Below are 25,157 nucleotides of genomic sequence, written 5' to 3'. Positions count from 1 at the left end.
GAGCTGAATGTACCAATGATTTTTAGCTTTGGGGGAAGAGAGCAAGGGTCCACTTTAAAGGGTAGCTCATCTCTCGTGGATAAAAAAAATATAGCAAATAAAAAAAAATAACATAGCAAATGCAATCACTGCACAAGGCATGTTGTACCGTATTGTTATTAGAAATCTTTTTTAATCTGCAGCTGCTCACATTTTCTATAAAATTCAATGCAATATGGCAACCTGGAGGAGTTCTGTATACAGTTGGTGTGCAGAACGCCCCCAGAAATGTTATTTTCCACTTGTGTGATTGGCTCACTGATTTACCCCAGAAGTCTGCACTAACCTAAAAGTCAGGTTTTAGGAACCCCTTGCAAAAGAAATGTAAGTTTTTTGTTTTTTTTAAGAAATCATATGTAGCTAGGTGGGCTGTGGAGGGGGAGGATTGCTGAGAAGCTCAGTCAGGTGCCGATCCAGACATCTGAAGAGTCAGGCTCTTTCCCCAGGCTGGGCAGGCTGAGTGATGGCTGAAAACAGGTCACAGAAATGCAGAATGAACTGCACTCCTGTGAGCAACAGGAGAAATACAGCTAAACAAGCTTTGGCTGTACTTCTCCTTTAAATACTTGTAAAGAGATGCTGCTTTCCCCATTAGGGCTCATTTACACTTGCTTCGACTTTAACCACCTCAATACAGGGTACTTTTACCCCCTTCCTGCCCAGACCAATTTTCAGCTTTCAGCACTCTCACACTTTGAATGATAATTACACAATCAAGCAACACTGTACCCAAATGAATTTTTTTCACACAAATAGAGCTTTCTTTTTGTGGTATTTAATTAGCACTGGGTTTTTTATTTTTTGCACTGTAAATGAAAAAAGACCAAAACATTTGGAAAAAAAAAAAACAAAAAACACATTTTTCTTCATTTCTGTTATAAAATTTTGCAAATAAGTAATTTTTCTTCATAAATTTGGGCCAAAATATATACTGCTACATTGCTTTGGTAAAAAGAATCCCAATTGGTGTGTATTATTTGGTCTGAGTGGAAGTTATAGAATCTACAAGCTATGGTACCAATCATTGAAATTTGATCACACCTGATCAAACTGGATGTACTCATTTCTTGAGACGTTAACAAGCCAGGACTGTACAAACGCCCCCCAAATGACCCATTCCAAGGTATTTACTAAGATGCATGGTGAGTTTTTTGGAGGTGTACTTTTTTTCCCGCAATTCTTTGAAACATGAAGAAAGTAAATAAAATTTGTTTTATTTTCACACAAATGTTATATTAACAGGTTATTCCTCTCACACAGCATATGCATACTCGCAGCTTCACCCCAAAACACATTCCCCTCCTGAGTATGGGGATACCACATGTGTAAGACTTTTGCACACCCTGGTCACATACAGAGGCCCAACATTCAAGTAGGACCTACAGGCGTTCTGGAGGCATAAATTACACATCTCATTTCCTGACTACCTATCACATTTTTGAAGGCCCTGGAGCACCAGGACAATGGAATTACCCACAAAATGACCCTATTTTGGAAAGCAAACACCCCAATGTATATTCTATGAGGCATAATTAATCTTTCGAACATGTCATTTTTTTCCCAAATGTTTTCAGAAAATGTGGAAAGAAAATTAAAATGTATTTTTTTTTTTTTTACATAAAGTTATCCATTTATAAGATACTTCTAACACATAGCACGTACATACCAAAAATTACACCACAAAATACATTCTGGTATTCTTCCTGAGTATGGGGATACCACTTTTGTAAGACTTTTCCATGCCCTAGCCACATACAGAGGCCCAACATCCAAGTAGGACCTACAGGCATTTTGGAGGCATAAATTACACATCTCATTTCCTGACTACCTATCACAATTTTGAAGGTCCTGGAGCACCAAGACAATGGAAGTACCCACAAAATGACCCCATTTTGGAAAGCAAACACCCCAATGTATATTCTACAAGGCATAATGAGTCTTTTTAACATTATATTTTTTTCCACAAGTTTTCAAAAAAATGTGGAAAGAAATATAAATTTATTTATTTTACACAAAGTTGTCCATTTATAAGATATTTCTTTCACAATTTTGAAGGCCCCGGAGCAGCAGAACAACGGAATTACCCTTGGATGCCTGCCTATCTTCTGGGAGTGCTGCGCTGCTTGTACTCGTCACTGTGCTACTGGTGTGTGCCTGCTCCTCCTCAGATCTCCTGAACCTCTTTGTTTGGACTCTCTCCTCCTCAGAATCCGTTGCTGACCCGCTGCCTTCAATAGGTTCATACTCAGAATCTGAGTCTGACAAAGAGAGTTCTCTGCTACTCTCACCCAGCATACTCAATATCTGGAAAGCCTCTACGCTGGTGTAAAATGTTTTAGACATTTTGATGTTCACTGGTACAGATGTTGATTTGACACTGGTACACCATGACAGATTTTGAGCACTTGTAAATTGTGACAGATGTGGATTTGACCCTGGTAGGCCGTGACAGATGTTGATCACTGGTAAATAAGTGAATGAGCACTGGTACACTTTGACAGATGTGGATCACTGGTACAGATGTGGATGACTATTGGTACCCTAACGGATGTGGATCACTGATACTGTGTGACAAATGTGGATCACGGGTACGGTGACAAATGTGGATCACGGGTATGTTGAAAAATGTGGATCACAGGTACGTTGACAAATGTGGATCACAGGTACGGTGAGAAATGTGGATCACTGGCACTGTGACAGATGTGGCTCATGGGTACTATGACATATGTGGATCACTGGCACTGTAACAAATGTGGATCACTAACACTGTGACAGATGTAGATCACTGGCACTGTGACAGATGTGGTTCACGGGTACTGTGACAGATGTGGTTCACGGGTACTGTGACAGATGTGGTTCACGGGTACTGTGACAGATGTGGTTCACGGGTACTGTGACAGATGTGGTTCACGGGTACTGTGACAGATGTGGTTCACAGATGTGGTTCACAGATGTGGATCACCGGTACTGTGACAGATGTGGGATCACTGGCAATGTGACAGATGTGGCTCACTGGCAATGTGACAGATGTGGCTCACTGGCAATGTGACAGATGTGGCTCACGGGTACTGTGACAGATGTGGCTCCCAGATACGGATCACTGGTACTGTGACAGATGAGGATCACAGATGTGGATCACTGTGGCAGGGTGATGTGTGGGCGATGTGTTTGTGTGTAACTTGCATATTTGCTCAGCTTCTCCTCACTCGCGGGCTCTGTGTGAGGAGAGGCAGAGCCGTTCAACTGAATGGCGGCTTTGTTGACATCACATGATGGCTGTGATTGGACACAGCCGTCATGTGATCAGAAGGGCCAATCAGAGGGCCCTTCTGCCAAACGGTGTTTTAAAAAAATTAAAAGTCAGCAACTACAAAAACTGTAGCTGCTGACTTTGAAAAAAACAGACACTTGCTTGTCCCACGATCCAGCGATGTCCTCACCCCAGCCGTTCTTTCCAACGGTGTCCTGTCCCAGGTGCCAGTATCGCAACTGTGGGCACCCGGCTGTGACAGCTTGCAGCTTGACGACCGGGTGCCCACTGCACATGTGCAAGTAGAGCTGTGCATTGTGAACAGTCCTGTCACGTGTCCCAGAAGACTGCAGGAAGGGAGGGGGGAGGACAACTTTCACTTCCGATTACCTAGGCGGTCCAGGCAGAAGTGGGAGAGGGTACCCATCAAAATCAGGTACCTGCTCCCCCCGGCTCCACAAAAGCTCCCATTTCTTTACCAGAAGCAGGGGGGCAGGCCTTAAATTGTAACTTTATCTTTTGGGTGGAGCTCCGCTTTAACACACATTAGAGCGCCTACCACTTCGACATGCTTTTTTGATGTGTTTTTGACGCTTTGGTGATGATTTTTTGAAGCATTAATGAAGCTTAGCAAATGCCTTGTGTGTGTCTGTGTGTGCTGATTATCTATTTGTTTTAAAGGAGCCCAGTAAAACCCCAGCTAATTAGTACCTACTCAGCAGATCCCCAGCTCATTGTTACCCTCGTTCAGCAGATCCCCAGCTTATTAGTACCCTTTGATAAGCAGATTCACTGCTCACTGTAGTACCCCCAAGCTCTGCTGGTGCCCCATTCAGTAGTAGCCCCAGCTTTGCTGATCTCCCACTCAATAGTAACCCCCATCTCTACTGATCCCCCACTCAATAGTAACCCCCAGCTCTTTTGATCCCCCACTCAATAGTAACCCCACGCTCTTCTGATCCCCCACTCAATAGTAACCCCCAGTTCTACTGATCCCCCACTCAACAGTAACCCCCAGCTCTGCTGATCCCCCACTCAACAGTAACCCCAAGCTCTGCTTATCCCCCACTCAACAGTAACCCCAAGCTCTGCTTATCCCCCACTCAATAGTAACCCCACGCTCTTCTGATCCCCCACTCAATAGTAACCCCCAGCCCTACTGATCCCCCACACAACAGTAACCCCCAGCTCTGCTGATCCCCCACTCAACAGTAACCCCAAGCTCTGCTGAACCCCCCACTCAATAGTAACCCCCCGTTCTGCTGATCCTCATCTCTCTTTGGTCCCCGCTCACCTCCCACCATATTGCACCAACGTTGCACACCACGTGACATTGCTAGTTTCTCCTGCTCCAGAAAAGCTGAAAAAAGCCTCTCAAAAGCTGCAGGTGCTGTTAGTGAGCTTTGTCATAGACGTCTATGGAGGCTTTTAAGCACCAAGAAAGAGTAATGGGGTATAATTTTGTAAGCTAAGCTAAGTAAATGCAATGAGGAAACAGGACTGTAAAGCAACCATTTCATTTAGTGACAGGTGCTTCAACTGGCTTTAAAAAAAGCATGCCCAATGCCACACTTTAAAGCAAGTGTAAACAAGCCTTTAGAGCACAGAATGTGCATCAGCCAATAAACCAGACCCCCTACTCAGAATTAATATGCAATTTCTCTGGTGAAAGAGCTACAAAAAGGTATGAATCTGCTTCAAAGTTTGTTAAAATCCCTGAAATGTACATGGATTGCCCAGAGTGATCATTTTTTTGTTCTCAACAAAATAGGGGTTATTCTTTATGAACTGATGCAAGAAAACTAGAATGACAGCTAGGGAAATATCGCCTTTAAAAACAAAAAAATATATACAGCAACAGCTGTCTTTGTATTTCTCTCTGGACAGGTTTCCTTTAACAACTGCAGAACATTACAAAAATACACAGAGCATCTTTGGGTCAAAAGATTTCTGCTTTCCAATGTTTCTGTGCAAATTGCAGCAGCCACCATTCTGAGCGAAGCCTCAGTGAGGGGTACAATCGCACGGAATATAAAAACAATCAATACTACACTCCGGCTCTCACAGTGCACTGGGAAAACAAAACTTTTCATCTGTACTCTCCATACAACAATCCTCCCCACTCCCCCAGCAACAAACTGACTGCTCAGCATGATCCCATGAAAGAGAAGGCAAGCAGAATCGCCTTTCACAGCCTATATATAGTTTAATAATTCAGAAAATCTAGTATCTTATTAAAGACTGAAAAAAAAGCACACTATTATACTTCAGCATAAAACTGCAGTTTTTACTTAAGACTCAGCAAGAATGAAGAAGAAAACCAGCGACCACTTGGGGTTATCTGAAGTGTTCATAAACAATCAACCTTTGTAATTATGCTAATATGAAGGGAAGGCTTCTAGCAGCACTATTCACACAATAAAGTCTTGATTGTAATAGTACTTTACAGCAGAAATTCTGAGACGTGGAAAAAAAAACCCAACAAAAAAAATAAAAGATTAGGAAAACAGTAAAAAAATACAAAAATACAAAAAACAGCAATAAATGCTTAGAGAAGATAAAACTATTTCTGTGAATGAAAATAAAACAATAATATGAAAATTATAAAAGGTGGTGCAGGTAAGTATGACGTTATTAAAAAATAAACTTTTTTAGGCTGACTGATGGCCAGCATCATTCGACCCATTTCCTGTAAACCGAGGATGTGCCTTCTTGCTGGCTTGGAATTCGGAGTACAGAGTACAGTACTTTTGCACTAAACTTTGCTCGCATCATTACATAAGAATGTTCAGTGCTGACGTAAAGCCCACACAAGACGTGGTAGGACCTGTGAAATGACTGGAAAGACAAGAAAAGCCTTGGGGAAAAGTTACTATTTCAAAAGTATGGAGGGTTCACGACATTAATACGGGCCCTATATTCTAACCCTTCAGCTCAAGTCTCCATTAACGGATACAAATCAGCCTCTCTGTCTATAGAGCGAGGTACTAGACAGGGGTTCCCCATTTTCTCCACTACTATTTGCTTGGCAATGGAACCACTTGCGACTGCCATCTGCTCTGATCCCACTATTTCAGGCATCCGTTGCGGGACCATAAATGTGCCTTATTTGTTGATGATGTCCTTATGTACAGTTGTGTTCAAAATAATAGTAGTATGTTGAAAAAAGTGAATAAAGCTCAAAATCCTTCTAATAGCTTTTATTTCCATACACACAAAAGCATTGGGAACACTACACATTCTATTCCAAATCAAAACATGAAGAAAAATAGATCAAATTTGTGTTGTTCCTCTAAAACAATTGAAGAAAAGTGAATATTAGATTGTTCAAAAAAAATAGCAGTGTTTGTACTCTTCTTTACAAACTCAAACATTCACTATATAAACTGAAAAATGTTTGAAGATTTTGCTTTCCTTTGAATCACTTAATTAATATTTAGGTGTATAAGCACTGTTTCTGAGAACTGCTGTACATCTGTGTTGCATGGAGTCAACCAACTTCTGGCACCTGTGAACAGGTATTCCAGCCCAGGATGATTGGACTACATTCCACAGTTCTTCTCTATTTCTTGGTTTTGCCTCAGAAACTGCATTTTTGATGTCATCCAACAAGTTTTCTACTGGATTAAGATCCGGGGATTGGGCTGGCCACTCCATAACGTCAATCTTGTTGGTCTGGAACCAAGATGTTGCACATTTACTGGTGTGTTTGGGGTCGTTGTCTTGTTGGAACACTCATTTCAAGGGCATTTCCTCTTCAGCATAAGGCAGCATGACCTCTTCAAGTATTTTGATGGATTCAAACTGATCCATGATCCCTGGTATGCGATAAATAGGCCCAACACCATAGTATGAGAAACATCCCCATATCATGATGCTTGCACAACCATGCTTCACAGTGTACTGTGGCTTGAATTCAGTGTTTGGTGGTCGTCTGACAAGCTGTCTCCGGCCACTAGACCCAAAAAGAACAATCTTACTTTCATCAGTCCACAAAATGTTGTGCCATTTCTCTTTAGGCTAGTCAATGTGCTCTTTGGCAAATTGTAACCTCTTCAGCACGTCTTTTTTTCAACAGTGGGACTTTGCGGGGGCTTCTTGCAGATAGCATGACTTCACATAGGCGTCTTCTAATTGTAACAGTACTCACAGGTAACTTTAGACCTTCTTTGATCTTCCTGGAACTGATTGTTGGCCGAGTCCTTGCCATTTTGGCTATTCATCTATCCATTCGAATGGTAGTTTTTAGCTTTCTTCCACGTCTTTCAGGTTTTGGTTGCCATTTTAAAGCATTTGCGATCATTTTAGCTGAGCAGCCTATCATTTTCTGCACTTCTTTATATGTTTCCCCTCTTCAATCAACTTTTTAATCAAGGTACGCTATTCTGAACTATGTCTGGAAAGACCCATTTTCCTCAGAATTTCAGAGAGAAATGCACTGCAAAAGGCATGTACAACATTTTCTGCCTTCTTTTCTTAAATAAGGGCAATAATGGCCACCTGTTTTTCAAAAAATGAATGACCTCACTAATAGAACTCCACACTGCTATTATTTTGAACATGCCCCTTTCAATTAGTGATTCAATTACACAGAATCAACACCATGCATGTCATGACTGTTGGGTCTGTTGGATTTCTGTTACTCTACTACACCTGCTAGTAAATTATTTGCCATGTAGAAATACAATTTCTACCAAAAACAGTGATTGATCAGGTTAGTGATGTCTGACTGCTATTATTTTGAACACAACTGTATATATCTAATCCTCGAACGTCATTACCTGGTCTCCTCCACTTGTTTCATCACTTCTCTGAGGCCTCTGGTCTTACTCTTAATTCCTCTAAAACAATTACTTTAAATATCCCTTTACCTGACTCAGAGGTTCATTACCTCCAGAACAATTTTGATTTCCAGTGGGCCTTTCATTCTCACCCTTATTTGGGGATTCACCTCACGAAATCTATTTCATTGTTATATAATACCAATTTTACCCTGCTCTTCAAACGACTCAAATCTGACTTACTAGACTGGGAGGATCTTCCACTATCCTGGTTTGGTAGAATTAGCTCTATTAAGATGCCCTCTTTACCAAGACTATTGTACTACTTGTACTACTAGGACGTTACCGATCATGGTTCCCAAACGGGAACTGTTACTCTCACAAGCAGCAGTTTTTAGATTCATCTGGAAAGGAAAACGTCCTAGGGTTAACAAGTCAACTCTATTTTCCCTAAAAAAGCATGGCCCAATCTCTTGATCTATTTTCAGGCGGCTCAAATAGCATAGTTATCCTGCACTACCACCAGAGGTTACGTCCCCCAATGGGTTGGCATCGAGGCCTTATCTTGCCATCCTTACGCTATTGGCACTCTCATGTGCCTCCCCAGTCGATTGCGTCCTCCTATCCTATGTCCTACATTGTCTTATTTGTTAACGGTGTGGGATAGATGGCGGGCTCGCAAACCTTTCTGCTCCCCACATACCCATTAGCTCCAGTTTTTTGGAAACCCGAGTTTATTCCTGGCTTATCACCATCTGTATTCCAGTGGTGGATGAATAAGGGCTTACTGCGTATTGGAGATTTCTTGGATGGACTTCATTCTCGTTCTCTCCAGTGCAAAGTATCAGATGCCGTCCAGTGCATTGTTTCGTTACCATCAACTTTTATCTTTTATCACTAGTAAACTCAAATTGCTCGTAGAACCCTGCACACTCACTCCCCTAGAGGTCTCCTGTGGGGCAACTGGGATGATGAAAGGTCGTTTGTCCATTATCTATGCTTCCCTTGTTGATCCACTCACTAAATTATCTTACATGACTCAATGGGAAAGGGATTTGAATAGCTCACTGGACCTGGACATTTGGCGGAATGCGGCCCATACTTTATCAAAGATTTTGATTAATACTGCTCTTATCAAATCCAATTACAAAACACTACTTCGCTGGTAACTAGTTCCTACACACCTTGCTAAAATGTATCCATCAGTATCACCTAATTGCTTCCGACACTGCGGAGAAGAGGGCACTATGCTCCATATCTGGTGGAAATGTCCGGTAGTGAATAGATTTTGGGTTCCGAATGTTTAACATCATTTATTCGGTAACAGGAATTAATATTCGTAGATCACCGGAAGTAGCTTTATTTCACTTGCTGCCCGCTGACGTTCTCAAAAATATCGACCAAATTAATTCTTTACCTCTTACTGGCGGCACGTATTACCATAGCTAGATGTTGGAGACTATCATTAATTCCGCTAGACAGGGTTAAATAAAACTTAATTGTATAATGATACACGATAAACTTATGAGCATTGTCAATAATGATACTTCTAAATTTGAGGTGACGTGGGAACCATGGATCAGATATATCTCTATTACTTAATAGTACTACAGCTGACCCTCTCTCTCTCCCTTTTTCCTTTTCTTTTCCCCTTTTTTTTCTCTCCCCTTCTTTTCTGACTTATCCTGGATCTTTTCTTTCGATTCTTCTATTTTTAATCTTTTTTTTTTTTTCTTATTGTTGGTAAATACCTATATGGAACTGCCTATGTTTACTGACTGATGGACCATTTGCTACCCTGTGGGGATGGTGTTTCCTGTTTACAACATCATTGACTGTCACAAGTTAGCTTGCAGCCTGTTGTGTGTTTATTCTTACCTCCTTCCTGCTCTTGATTCCTTCACATGTGTTTGTCTGTGCTCACCTGTGGGCATCGTCTGCTATTCCCTGGGTTTTATGTCCTTCCCTTTCATCACTTCCTGAGCTGCCTCCTAGCTGGCTTGTCTATTTAAGACATGCTCAGTCTGTTCCACTTTGCCTGAGCAACTTCGTGTTGTTGGAGCTCCCATGTGTTCCTGCTGTGACTCCTGTATTGTCCGTGTACCGACCCCGACTTCGTTCCTGACCTTGCTAGTTTTCCGCCTGTCCTGACCTCGGCTTGTCCATCGGGTTCCCTGTGTCTCCTCCCTTTCACCCTGCTCCCGCTGGTGGTCTCCTCCACCTCAGCTGCGTGTACCTGGGGGCCGAGACCTGGCCCCAGCCTGCTGCAAGTCCATCCCCACCATCAGGGGCCCTGGTGAACAAGCAGGCTGGGGCTTAGATTCCATACCCTGGGGAACCCCAAGCTGTGGATCTATAGAGCTCACTATCATAGGTCGTGACATCGACTAATTTCACATGCCTATATATTTTATGAATATGTTTATTCACCCCATCTCACCATGTAGGTGGGCAATGTTTCTATTTCTGTGTATACCAATTTTTCAATTAAAATATTGAAAGATAAAAAGTATGGAGGGGGACCTCAGGGAGGAGGAGCAAGGGGTGTTTGGATGTAAAGACAGAAGATGATTGAAAAGTCCACTCCCTCAATTCAGAGAGCCTATTTCATTCATAGAAGTTATAGTATGGCTTCTATGAATGGAGCAGCTGGGCAGAAAGGGTAGGCATAGTCGGGCTCTCTTGATAGTCTGCGACAGCCCCTAAGTTGTAATAACCCCCATCGCATCGGAAGATTGCATGGACAGAGAAAGATTTCTACTAACAGCAGAAGAATCAGCATAAGGAAAACCTCCTTCTGCCTGCAAGTTATGTCTCTTTTGCAGATTTTTATGTTTTTTAATTTAAACTTGCTGCTTACCATTTCAGACAATCCTTTCTAATAAACCCCAGCTATAAATATTCCTAATTAGTTATTTTTGTTTGTGGGGGGCTGGTGAGCTGTGTTTGACATAATTAACCTTGTCTGTATTGTGCTGGCAGATCTCATCATCAGTTGTAACCTAGATATGAACACAATCTGATTTAACAAAATGTTAACATTTAGGCTGCTCACATTGTATTTTAATGAGAGGACGCTCAGCCTTTCTTAATCCTTTATTTTGGGACAGACATGCTCTGAACTAGTTTATAAATACTTGCAGTCAGCTATGACACCTATGACATCTTTCTTAAAGGTATGCTGTGTAAATGTGAAAACAAACATTTAGTGGGGTTTTCTCAAATTTGACTTTTATTTTAAGTGGATATGCACTTAAAATAAAAGATGGCGTCTTACATCTGTTGGAAATTTAAGTGGTAATATCTAATATTTTTTACATGATGGAATCTCTCCACGGATAAGGTATTCATAATGTAGAATAACAACAGATATGAAGGCCAGCTAAAAGGCACTAACATTACTGATATAGGCCTTGTATGTGGGGGAAAAAAGAAACAAAATACCAGTTATGAAATAAAGGACGCTGGTAGACAATTCCAATGGCAAGCACACACCAAATAGTATCAGTTTTTGGAGTAGGAAAGGACAGCTGTACTTTAGGTACACCTGGTTCAATACTTACCTTCATCCCTCTTCCAGCTGTCTTCACTGTCCGCCCTGACTGGAGCTCCACAGCTTTTCTTTCAAAAGTGTATCTGTGGGATCCTCACCCTAAACAGGGGTGTGACAGACCATCAGTACAGGTCCCAATAGGAATGAATGTACAGGATGAAAAGGATGCATTCAGAAAAGAAACCTGTGTGGCTCTGAGCAGGGCTTTGACAGTGGACTTCACTAGAACGGGGACAATGATAAGTATTGGACCAGGTAGGCTTTACTCTAGGGGTTGGCACGTGTTTTTAAAGACAACTTGTACAAAAGTTAGAGTATACAGTATGTATTCACGATTACAAGCACATGCCTTCTTTACAAGGACAGCTTTTCTATCTGAGGCTTAATACTCTCAGAGATCCCTGCCTGCCCTGCACACACAGCAGGGCCAGATTCAGACCAATGATCTCCCTGAAAGTAACAGAAAGACAGAATAGCCTACACTGCTGGAAGATACTGGAGTTGGACCGAGTAGGTGAAATGCAAGGAAAATTGTTTTTTTTTTTGGGGGGGGGGGGGGTTAGATGACGGTTCTGGAGGGAGATGGCCAAGAGTGTTGCAGAGGTCAGAGCCAAGGAGAAGGGGTAGAAGTGTGATGTAGACAGCCTTTGAAAAAGTGCCGAACCTCGAAACCCTGCACTCTGCATACTTCTGAACTCTTTGCTCCATACATCGCACACTCCTGAACCCTGCCCTCTGTACGTAGCCCACCCCTAAACCCTGCCCTCTGTACGTGGCACACCCCTAAACCCTGCCCTGTGTACGTGGCACACCCCTAAACCCTGCCCTGTGTACGTGGCACACCCCTAAACCCTGCCCTCTGTACGTGGCACACCCCTAAACCCTGCCCTCTGTACGTGGCACACCCCTAAACCCTGCCCCCTGTACGTGGCACACCCCTAAACCCTGCCCCCTGTACGTGGCACACCCCTAAACCCTGCCTTCTGCACATAGTGCACTCCTGAAATCTGCACGCCTCACACTCCTGAACTCTGCGAGCAACCATAATGCTGATGCGGTCCATGATGAAATTGAGTTTGACACACCTGCCTCAAAGTATTGAATAACCAAAGTCAAAAACTATTTTTGTCCTGTTGGACAGGGTAGGGTGGGTTAGAACACCTATCAAGTTTATATTTCTGGTAAACAATCCATCCTGCACACCTATAGCACTTTTAAGAGGGGTGCCTGGCCCTTGCTGGTGCTGAAAAATACAACTGAAAAAATAGCCAGCATATAATAAATAAAACTTCAATCTTTTACGGAGTACACAAATTGAAAAGTTCAAGTACAAAAAGCATAATTCTACCAATTCAAGTGCAACAAACATATTTCCACCAATTCAAGCACAAAAAGCATTATTTCGCCAGTTCAAGTACAAAAATACAAAAGTTCCATTAAGTCAAGTACAAAAAGCATCTTTCCGTCATTTCAAGTACAAAAAGCATAATTTGAACATGTTTGGTGAAATTATGATTTATGCACCTGAATGTTTGCATTTATGACCTCAGTAAACGATTGAGGCTTTTTGTGGTGTGCTGGCTATTTTCAAGTGGTTTATATTGGAGAGTTTCACCCTATTTGGCTTTATGGCTACTTTAACTGGGACAGAAAATGATACAAAATGTTACAGTTATCATAAAACTATCAGAAAGTACATTTTCTAATGGGGACATTTGAATGTTCCTTATTTTTGGAAAGGTTTCATCTCTTTTCTTTCTTCCTGTTGTGTCTCCCAAACAATAATTGAAGAGACTTTCCCCAGTTAGTTTTGTAACCATTCTCCACTCTTTGACTTTAGATGTGTTAACCAGTTGATCCAGGCACCTTTGTAAAATGGCACCTAGACTCAGTGGCTCCTGTGGCCCTCACTGACACTAGCACTGGGACTGCTGTCTGTTAGTGACAGCCCAAACCAGTGCTAAGCCCAGGAGCTGAAACAATCAGCTCCAGGGCTTTTAATCTATATAAAATGTATATAAAATAAATGAAAAATATTCCCTCCTAAAATTAATCATAAGGTCGCAACGGTAATTTTGGATGATGTGGATAACATTTGCATTTATTGCTCAAACATCAAATGCTTACATAAGTGAACATAATGTAATTCGAATTTTAGCTACTGCATAGCTATGAAAAAAGGTTGCCGTCGTGTTAATTGTTAAATCTTATCTTACTGTTTCGCTAGCATTTCTTCCCCTATGCGCATCACAATGCTGAAAGGGGGATGAAGCTCTCCTAAAGTAAAATGCATACATTCACTTTGATCTGTACCACTCCACTATGTTAAAGTGGTTGTAAAGCTAGAAGGGTTTTTACCTTAATGCATTGTATGCATTAAGGTAAAAAAAAACCTTCTGAGGTCTGTTCTCCCGCCAGCCTCTCCCCCCATTCCAATACTAACCTGAGCAGAATCTCGAAACCAGCAATGTGCACAAGAGCAGCGGCTCTCTCCCTCCTCATTAGCTCAGAGACAGCAGTGGGAGCTTTTGACTCCAGCTGCTATCAATCAAAGCCAGTCAGGAGGGAGCAGGACCTAGCCACACTCTGTTTCCACAGACACACAGAGTGGAGCTCGGGAGTGAGCCCACACGAGTGCCCCCATTAGCAAGTGGCTTGTATTTAACCTATAAATCCACAGTGGATTTATAGGTTAAATACATTTATTTCAAAAGCATTGAATACAGAACTAAGTTTACAAGTGTTCTTGGAAAACTGATGTAAAAATACGCTTTAATAACATATAAATCCACCGATATACTGGGAAGACAGATTTACAATGGTTAATTAAATATGGTAATGACAAACTTTGTCAATATTCGGATTTATTAGAATAGATTTTTTCATCTAATATAGGGCTAGGCATGTTTGAATGGGATGAGAGTTGATGTCTGGACGTATCTCATCAATATTCCCACTAACAAAATACAGGTCTGCATCTTTAAAAAGTCAAATCACTGTAAATGAAGGGAGGGGATAATGATTGAACTAGCATGGTAAGCTAGCAGCCCATTGGTTCTGATGAAGCTGAGGAATACGCCCATTAGCGAAACATGTTGACATTGAAACATCAGTGACAGCACACATGGCCCCCTGTCACTCATGGGAACTGGGTTCGCTATTTGAGAGATTGCAGAGGACTTACGATTGATACCACTGTAGGTCCACATGACGGCAAGTCAGCTAAACATGCAGGTATCTACATCGCCAGATGTGAAGATCTTTTTGGAGCAGCAGTGTGAAATTGGCAACGAGTGAAATCTTTATTTCAAAGAAATATTGCAGGTAAAACTGGGATATTGAGACATGAGAAGACACGGAAAGGAGAGACTGTCTTTATAACAGCCATCAGTAATATCTCCCTCCGGGAAAGCTGTAGTCCCCATGATACCACATTTGTAGATGGATGGAACTGCTCTACTAACATTCAGGGGTTGAATTTTTACACATGAAGCAGTGTGAGGGGTATCTCTATCCAAAATTATACTCCAAATTGATGTTACCTAGCTGTCTGATTGTTTACTATAGGAACTACACACCTATATCTACTATGCAGTACTGCAATTAACATCTAGTTCATGGATGGATAGTTCATACTGGGCTGACTCTACTACCTACAGGACTGGCGTAGTTTATTCACTTAGTATATACATATGTGATATTCCATATATCTAGTCATGTGGACTGATCATATTTTAGTACGTCCCATGTCTATAATCCACTGTATAGTGGGAAAATCAACATTGACCCAAGATAAATTTCCCCTGAGTTTCATTAGAGGGACTGACAAGTTTAGTGAAGGCTCACATCCTTGTCAGTTCACCTCCTAGTGGCCACAAGGTGTCTTGTCTGGTTTGTATGTATGTGTTAGTGGAAGACAACGATGTCTGGGGGCTAAAGATGGTTGTATATTTTCAATTTTTAATCACATTGGTTATTTTGTGGTAATGTGCTAGATTTTTTTTTTTATCAAATATATTCTTTATAAATAATTATTGCTTTTTAAGCCTGGCTAAAAGCCCATTTAGTTCTTAGAAGTAACCTCTGTTTATAGGGGGGTCTTTCCCCCTTCTATGCAATATTGGATGTAGTTGCTTTGACGTAGAACTACACTAATTTGATGATGGCCTTCCAGGAAAAAGAAGCTCCTTTTTGCGGTATTTACTTTTTAAGAAAAGAAACACAGCACCACCTATGGGCAGTCCTAGCTGGTATAAACTCCCCCCTCTGCTATAGGCAATTCATAAAGCAGTGTCAGAGGATAAACCCCAACAGAGGGGTGGGTGCTGTGTCAGTCAATTAACTCAGAGAAAGGGATTTTATGGTAACGAAAAAATCCAGTTTTCTCTTAGGTTCTTTGACGAACACAGCTCTTCTGAATCTTGACCATAGGGATGTTCCAAAGCAAAAAGGGATAGGCACTTCGCTAGTCACCATCGCGGAGTCCTCAAGTTGTAACGTCTCTCGCACCCAAAGTATGCAGTGCTGACACCAGCATTTTTCCTGCGCAGCTCCAGAAGTGGAAGACTCTTCCTCACTGTCCAAGGGATTAGGAGGAGCATTGATAGAAACAACGCTGGGCCTGGCATGGCAGAGTCCAACTCAGGCTTCCTGCATTCAAACACATACAGAAGGGTCTCCTCAAAAGGAAGGGCGACACATACAGTATCGCCATTGTTTTTCATGTCCCCCATACTGAGGGAAAGGAATCAGGGATGTAGACCACCACCCCAAGACTACAGGGCTGCAAGGGAAACAACCCAGTGCCCACCATGTCCCAAATGCAAAAAAGCAAGATCAGCAAGGCGCCAACTGGGACTCCTCTACAGCAGGAGGAACTACAGCCTTGACAACAGCAAGGCCAGGCAGCCGATAGATAGCACCATAAGGGGGATGCTCCCCCCAACTGGAGCACTATCAGCAGCTGAATCACTAAGCAGACAGCTACAACCTCAGTACACCAGTGGGAAGGCCGCCCAGAGCCACCTGATACATGCAATGTCATAGTACAGACTTCCTTTGCTGTGGAGTACCGTATTGCCAAGCATCGCAAGCCCCCACCACCGCTCTCAAAAAACAACTCATACAGGAGGCGGGAGAACAGGGGCAGCTGCCCTGAAGCAAGATAGCGGCCGCCCTGAAGCAAGATGGAGGCCATGATTGGCTTTCCTTCCAACCCCCTCTGCCGGGTCCTCCTCCACAGCCCTGCCTAGTCAGGGGAGGGCATCAGGCTTACAACAATGGTGGCAGCCAAAAGAGGGCATCTACACAAAATTAAAATGTTGGCCAGCGAGACTCGGCCTAAATTTGCAGAGACCACCATCTGCAAGGCACACAAGTGGGGCCCAAAAAAGTGGTCCCAGGCAAGGAGGGGAGTTGGGGACATAACCACCCCCCACCAACAGACAAGCCAGCGCATACAAGGCCATGAAACTTCATACCTGCTTGGCCTGGCCCACCGCAGCCTCTGGGTATTCCAGCCACCCGGGAAGAGAGGAGGGAAAGCACACATGCAACATACAGTCCAGGTTCCAGCACACCCCACAAACCCAGACCAGGGGTCTGTCTGTCCACCAAGAGGTACAGATAAGGGCCATCTGGGGAGACAGCCACAGGCACACACAATCCGGCATCCCAGTACCCATGCCCTGTGACACCACTTGGAGTCCGGAGAGACTAGGGCCCACAACCCCACACCACGTTCCCCAAAGGACAGAAGGGCCAGAAAAGATACAGAGCTGGAGGGGAGGAGGAAAACCCTGCAGGGTCGACCACCCTAGATCGCATCCAGGAGAGGAAGGGAAGGAGGTGGCAAACTACTTATCGATCCAGCTGGAGCATGTGGGTAAGGCTCCCATGACAGATCCTCCACTCCACTGTCGCCCAGGGTAACACTGTCTCACACGGACTATAGGCACCCAGTCATATGTGTTCCCGCAAGACTTTTAACTCGCTGGTTGCCCCGGTCCAGGGGGAAATGTTGCCGAGCTAACGGTCTGCGTGCACTCGCTGGCAAGACTGGGGTGACCACTGGATCTAGGATATCCAGCCCGTCACCCAGCCCGACTGTTGATTGAAGATCTTGCCAGTAAAAAATAAAAAGGAAAAAACTATGGAACCACAGGTCCCAGCCGAGAACTAGTTCCTTATTCCTGAACACTAGGCAGGAAGACTGGATTGACTATAGCAGATAGGGAGTTTTATACCAGCTAGGACTGCCCATAGGCAGTGCAGTGTTTCTTTTCTGCCTATTGTCCTACTCCTGTAGGTGGCGCTATAACCATATGGTCAAAATTCCGAACAGCTGTGTCCGTCAATGAATGTAAGAGAAATAAGAATGTATGTATCCAAATGTGCTACCAAATGAAATCTCTGTCTGTCCCATTACAAATGTATAATACGTACAATGTATAATTGTGCAAACACTAAAAGGTAAAATGTGCAGAACCAAGGCTGAAACAAAAAAAAAATACCTGGGACTCAAGGGGTTCTAGGGAGAGAAAGGCTCAGAGATTCAAGTGGTTAATGTTACAGAGGCAGTGAAATGTGTTACTACCATTCAGGACTACAGGAAAACTTTAAAGAAAAAAAAAAGCAGTACTTTCATTATAGCATCTCTAGTTCCTCAAGCTTGATGTCATTCCGTGCATATCCAATTAAGAAATAGACTTCACCAGTTTAAAAATACAAAAGTAGGATCTTGTTGTCCATGCAGCTGATTATCTAAGTCATGACATAACCAAATTAACTGCAGAGGCAAACTGGTAATCAAGCATGTTCAGTATTCTCAGCACCAGCTTGTAGTAGCACATTAGGAGTGCTAATAAGGATTTTTCTTTGCCTTACCGTCAAGTGCCACGGTAAAGAGAGACCCTGAAACCGTCTAATATGTTCTGTAGAAATATTAACAATGGAGTATGCCGCTGTGACCTCATACTGCATACAGAAACTTGTTCTGGGTATGTGAGGACCTTCAGTGAGATCCACAAATTCACCAAATCTGGGAAAAGAAAGAAAAATGATGAACAATATAACACATTAAACTTTCATTGATGATCAGCATAGAACTTTTTAGCAAAACAATATTTTGGGATGTAGACAAAGCAACATCCAGGTATAAAACGGTTTCACCAAAGACATCAAAAAGTTTGGAAACATCCCAAACATATCACAAAATGAACAGAAAGAAGAGGCACATAATAGGCTACAGTGGTGGCTTAAAAGCCTATCTCTAGGGAAAGGGAAAATTCTTCCTTGCAGTGGCGCTGCCCCCATGCTGTAAGGGTTAAATTGCTCATTCAGGTCTAGGGGACTGGGAACAGCAGTTTTAATTACCCAATTCTCTACTCCCCTACACTCCAAACGTGGAAGTCTCCATGGTGTCCTCATGTCCAGAGCAGACCTATAGGCTCTGCTTTGGTCTTGACTACATCAGCTGCCTCATATGGGAGAAGAGCCTGCGGGGACTAGTCTTACAGCTTGGAAGGGGCCCGTGGGAGCAGAGGATCAGGTAAGTAAAACTGCTTTTTGCACCCCCCTAGATCTAAATGAACACATAACCCTTGCAGATCAAGAGCAGTGCCACCAGGAGACTTTTTCGCTTCCTCGCAGTTCTAAAAGATGCACTTATTCAATTACATACGTTTTACACATCATGAACTTTTGTTCTTCTGATCCTTGTTTCCAATTTCTTCACATTCATTGCTTTATCTGATTGTCTTTGCAAAGGATGCACCATGAGTGGTAGTAGTTTTCCACATTTATCAAAATATGTGTATGCTCTGACACAAACATCACCAGTGACTTGGACTTAACAAGTCCTTAGAAACCAATGATGTCAATGTAGGATGTGGGTGGGCAGCCAGTACAGCTTTCTGTTAAGTCGGCAAGGAGTAGGGCCCTCCTAACCCTCTTGTATTGAACTGTATTGTTGCTGTATTGTCTCCCGTTCTATTGTAAAGCGCTGAGCAAACTGTTGGCGCTATATAAATCCTGTATAATAATAATAATAAGAGAGGAGGAGAGAGCCAGGAAGAGGTGCGGGCTGCAGCCACCAGATTGTGTATAACACTCCCACCCCCCCGTTAGGTCCATACAACGTACGATCTGGTGGCGAAAGGGTTATAGGAACACATTTTTACTTTATATTTTAAGTTGTGTTGAAAGAAGGGAGCCATTTACTTGAAGAGGTGAAGGACACTGGGTGCTTTGACAACACACTTTTATGCGAAGTGATTTTTGTCACAAATTTATTTAAAAAAAAAAAAACACAAGAAAAAATTACACACACACACACAATATCTTTTTCTTTTTTTTTGCATATTTCACCCGATGGTGGACATTAAGGACTTTGTTTATTTGGATTTAATAATAACTATTATGGACACATTGTTTGTAAACTGAGTTGCAATACTTTAAAAGTGAATATTTTGTTGATACATTTTATATGGTATTATTTTAACACTTTTCTTGTTTTAGTTTAACACTTGAAATTTTGAGCGTGGTCATACACGTTTGTTTTTTTGCGCACTCCACAGTGAGTTTAGGGACTGCAGCTGCCGAATTATTTATTATATCTTTGGTGCTGAGCTTTTCACATTTATATTGTCACCTGGCAGCCATGGACTGAGGTAAAACATAACACAAGCCTGAGTTTTGCCCATTGAGAGCAAAGAACAGGTTGCTTTAAGCCAGTGTTTCTCAACTCCAGTCCTCGTGGACCCCCAACAGGTCATGTTTTCAGGATTTCCCTCAGATGAAACAGCTGTGGTAATTACTAAGGCAGTGAAACTGATCAAATCACCTGTGCAAAATAATGGAAATCCTGAAAACATGAGCTGTTGGGGGTCCATGAGGACTGGAATTGAGAAACACTGCTTTAAGCCTTTATTGACTGGCAGTCTTTGATTCAAACATGACCAGGTCAATTTTAGCAGCACCTATTTGCATTGGTGTTCTTTGCTATAACTTTATGAATAATCTGGCTACCTAAAACTGCATGTTCTATATGTAACTGCATGGCTTTTGTTCAGAACATGGATTCAATAAAGACCCTGCTCTTTTTTTCTTTTTCTGTTTGTTTTTTTTCTCAAATGGACAAACAAAAAATGTGAAAAAAATCATTTTTCAATTACCAGCTGACACTATTTATTTTAATATTACAGTGACACTAAACTCTGGTTTAAAAAGAAAAAAAATATGCTATTCAAGTATGTAATCATACCTCAGAAAAGTACCGTCTATTGAACTCACCTTCCTCCAAATCTCCATATTCCTTTTCTTTTGCTGCTGTGATCAAACTTCCTGTTAGGGGGTGGTATCCTTGGTGGTCCATGGTCTTACTTTAACCACTTCTCATCTGGCCTTGTATATAAACAGCCAGATGGTGGCAGTGCAGGATCAGGTGGCCGTTTATAAACGGCCTCCCCTCCCCCTGCTTGTGCATGCTCCCTGGCAGCATGCAGCACCGCGATCCGGTGCCTGCTGTGTCCTCTGGACACAGTGGAACACCGGTCGTCGTATGGGACCCCTGTGCGAGGTCCCAATCATGTGATCACTGATTGGCCAATCAGTGATCACATGCAGAGTAGTAAGCAAGATGTCACTTCTGACATCATTGCTTACTACATGTGAAATCTGTGAATGATCACAGAGATCACATGGTACAAGGCTATTCACAACAGCCTTGTACCATGTGACAAGCTTTGACCAAACACAGCTCACACAGTAGCTCTCAATGGCTGCAGGAATGCAGCCAGAGAGAAGGAGAAATGATTGATTTTACAGCCTTTATGGGTGTAAAAGCAATCAGTGTAAAAAAAAAACTAAAAACCATCACCCCCCACAAGTAGTACAGTTTCACCATAGTGACACTGTACTGCTAGGGTGACAGTGTGTAAAAAAAAAAAAAATAAAAAATGTAAACAAAAATGTTTAAAAATTATAATTTTTGGTTATAAACTAATTTGGGTTATTTTTTTTTAAAAAGATAACGAAATACATTTTGGCCACGATTTATGATGAAAGATTATTTGCTAAATTTTAGCAAAAAAACACTTTTTTTCAAAGTTTTTGGACATTTTCATTTACATAGCAAAACAAAAAAAAATCCCAGTGGTGAATAAATATCCCTAAAATAAAGCTTTATCTGTCTCAAAAAAATGCTAAAAAATTCATATGGGTACAGTGTTGCATGCAATTGTCATTCAAAACGTGATAGCACTGAAAGCTGAAAATTGGCCTGGACAGGAAGGGGGTAAAAGTGTCCGGATTGGAAGTGGTTAAGGAGGAGTATAGCTACCTTCTCTTTTTCAATCCCCAAATGGACAAGAGACTAGAGATGTGAAGTGTGCATAGAGCAGTGCACATGACCACAACTAACATGCACTGTTAATTTCAAACAAATGGAATTGTGGGGGAAATTAGAGGTTTGGGATCTCACAAAGAATGTTAAAAAGCGATAGAAAAACACAGTAAGTGATGATTTAATGAAAAATAAATTGTAGGGCCTTTAAGCAATGGATGTGTATAGATTATTTAAAAAAAGATATTGTTTAATGCCACTTTAACATCTGTGTTTTTTTACCTTTTGATGCCTTCCATAGTGGTCACATGATCAAAATTGGTTCCCAAATACTGTTTTTGGCAAGACCATAGTCAAATACAGTGCGCCTGTCACCAAGTCACTGACTAGCATGCGTGCGGACTGCTAGTTCTGCAACAGAACATTTATTAGCATATCCTTAGCATAGGGAATCACGCTGAGGAATGTTAATATAGGGATAGTGAAGGAAAAGGGGTTCATGTCCTCCTCTCCAGCAGTACACTCACTTTACCTTTGCTCTACCATTCTATTCAACTGCAAGGAACAAAGCAAATACCCAGAATTTCTTGGTTTGGAGGAGCATGTGACTCCTTGTCACATTACAATGCTGGTGCTTGGTGGTCAATCTAGCACTGTCACACTAGGGCAAAGAGAGAGTCCTCAGTTCTGTGAAGCTGCAACTGCAACTTTTTCTAAAGCTAAACACAGTGGCCAGGTAGTGGCAGAACTACTGCCGCAGCAGCCTACGTTGTCTGCTATGGTGCCCCAATCCCACTCAGGTCTTTGTCAGTATGACCAGAAGAGGCAGTGGCAACTCAACCAAATCGCTGCTGATAGCTAAACACAATGGATGGAACAGTGGCAGAACTACCACTATAGCAGCCTATGCAGAGGCAGTGACAGTTCAACCAATCTGCTGCTGCTTGTGAACAGAGAGCCAGCAGAAGAATGCTTCCACTATTTGCTTTGTCTGCTGGGCTCTGCATTAAATAATATCTTCAATCACAGCTCAGAAGAGGAAGTGAGGCTGGAAGCCTTCCGCTTTGCTGGCTCTTTCTGAGCAGTCACTGCATCTGGGGGTGCCACGCTCTACAGCAGGCATCACTAAATGGCAGACCGGGGTCCGGATGTGTACTGATGAAGGGCAGTCCTGGCAATCAATCACTGTCTGTCAATTACTGTCTGTGTAAGGTAGGACAGTGGGGGGGGCAAAATTAAAGGGGCTAAGGACATTACTGTGAAGGACTGAATGTGGGGATATGAGGACAGTAATGTGGGGAGCGAAGGACTGTGGTTTCTGGGGGCTGAGGACATTAAAGTGGGAGGGGTGAGAACTGTAACGTGGGGGCTGAGGACAGTAACGTGTGATAGATGAGGACAGTAACATGGGGGGGCTAAGGACAGTAATGGGGGGTTAAGGAAAGTAATGGGGGGCTGAGGACAGTAGGGCTGAGGACAGTAATGGGGGAGGAATGATGTAAAAAGGGGCAGAGTACTCTTCAGTGAAGGGGGCAGAGGGCAATACTGTTGGGGAGGGGAGGTGGGGGGGTTTTGATGTCACGGAAGTTTGAGAACACTACTGTGTAAGGGGTAGAGGGGGCAGTGATATAAAGGGGAAGCTGAGGACACTCATCAAGAGGGATCTTGCTGTGAATGAGAAGGGGATTGAGGACACTGGTTCAGGTCTGTACATGTGCATTTGGTGCACATGTTGTGGGTAGGTCAGCACTACCTGCTAGAAACCTGAAGAAGTCCCCAACCCTTTTTTTCAAAAGTGCACCTCAGCAACACGTGGTTTGGCGCACACGAAAGTGCACCACACGGGCCTACATGAGATTCAGATATCTTATGCATGTAAATTTTACTGCCCGGTCCTTGGTGAATTTTAATTCAATACCCCTGCTCTACAGCAAGCCAAAACCCTGTAATGCTGCTCCTTCTCAGCACACACCTCCGAGGAGGCTAAATGGCAGAAAAAGAGACTGATAGCACGTAGTCATGCTATGCTACAATCAGCCTGTTACCAATGGTTGCCATCACCAGTACAAAGGGGGCAATGAAGCAAACCTTTCGCCTTTACTTGTATAGACAAAGCACAGGTTTGATTTAAACACAATTGAAACTAGACACCACATCAATGCTTTGGAGAAATTGATGGATAACAAATGTGCTAAAAGGTAAGTTTTATGTTCCCACCAGAAAAAAAAATACAGTCCAGATATAAAAATAAATCAAGGCAGCTGATTGGTTGGACAAGAAATATATTTACCTTCAGCACACTTTTCATATATCAGAACCTTAACTGATGTACTTTCTGTTTTTTTGTCCACAAGTTATATCTAATTCATGTTCTGGTACACGATGTTGCATTGTTATGTTTGTCATGAAACCTTTATGAGCAAAGTTAAAGTGGTTCTAAAGCCTTAAGATTTTTTTTTACCCTAAAGCGGTAGTAAACTCTGCTTTTTAGGGGCCCCCCAGATGGGTTATGCCATAATGTACTAGTATGCACAGCATATTAGCACATTACGGAACACTTACCTGTCAAACCGAGCGTTCCAGTGCTGCGTTGTGATCAATCCAATGGGTTCCAGGTGCTTCCACCTTTGCCCAGTCTTCATTCCGGGTTCTGTGCCTTCAGCCGCTTGAATGACCAGGCCAAGATTATGTCACTCCCTCACATGTGCACAGGAATCACATTGCAGCGGCACAGATCAAGGCTGTAAATGTTCGCTGTGTACATGACGGCTGACAGGAGGAAACATTTATGACAGAAGAGACCCATGGGGTCTCTGAACCTGTACAAGTGCCCCCATAGGAATCTGCTTTGCAGAAGAGGAGGAGCAAAGAGTGCCAGCAGGGGACCTCTGAAGAAGAGGATGGGATCTGTTCTGTACAAAACCATTGCACAGAGAAGGTAAGGATAACATGTTTGCTATTTTAAAAAAAAAAAAAAAACCAAGGTTTACAAATCACTTTAAAGCGATACTACACCCGAAAGCAAATACTGCCGCTTACAAATTCTTATACGTGATGGCTGCATTAGTTTTCATTTTCAGGCTTTGCTTCCTTTATTTTCACCTGTTGATCTGGCCCATAAGCTCATTTAAAAAAAAAAAAACAGCAAGCTGCTCTGCAGATGTAGCAATTAGAAGGCTGGGACAAAGCATT

General features: G+C 42.5%; 1 protein-coding gene across 5 annotated transcripts in view; it reads right to left on the bottom strand.

The window, feature by feature from the left end:
• The window catches only part of MRPL39 (mitochondrial ribosomal protein L39), a 151,525-nt gene that overhangs the window by 20,000 nt on the left and 106,368 nt on the right, over positions 1–25,157 (bottom strand). For all 5 annotated transcript variants that reach the window (XM_089657367.1, XM_089657370.1, XM_089657371.1 and 2 more), the window contains exon 8: positions 18,509–18,662. In XM_089657367.1, the coding sequence (XP_089513493.1) occupies positions 18,509–18,662 (154 nt within the window). The remainder of the gene's footprint in view (positions 1–18,508; positions 18,663–25,157) is intronic.

The sequence above is a fragment of the Staurois parvus genome, unplaced genomic scaffold (genome assembly GCF_062004578.1).
Source record: "Staurois parvus isolate SC_StPar_1 unplaced genomic scaffold, SC_StPar_1.0 ptg000988l, whole genome shotgun sequence".
Lineage (NCBI taxonomy): Eukaryota > Metazoa > Chordata > Amphibia > Anura > Ranidae > Staurois > Staurois parvus.
The sequence above is the reverse complement of the archived record's forward strand: the minus strand, read 5'-3'. Positions and strand labels throughout refer to the sequence as shown.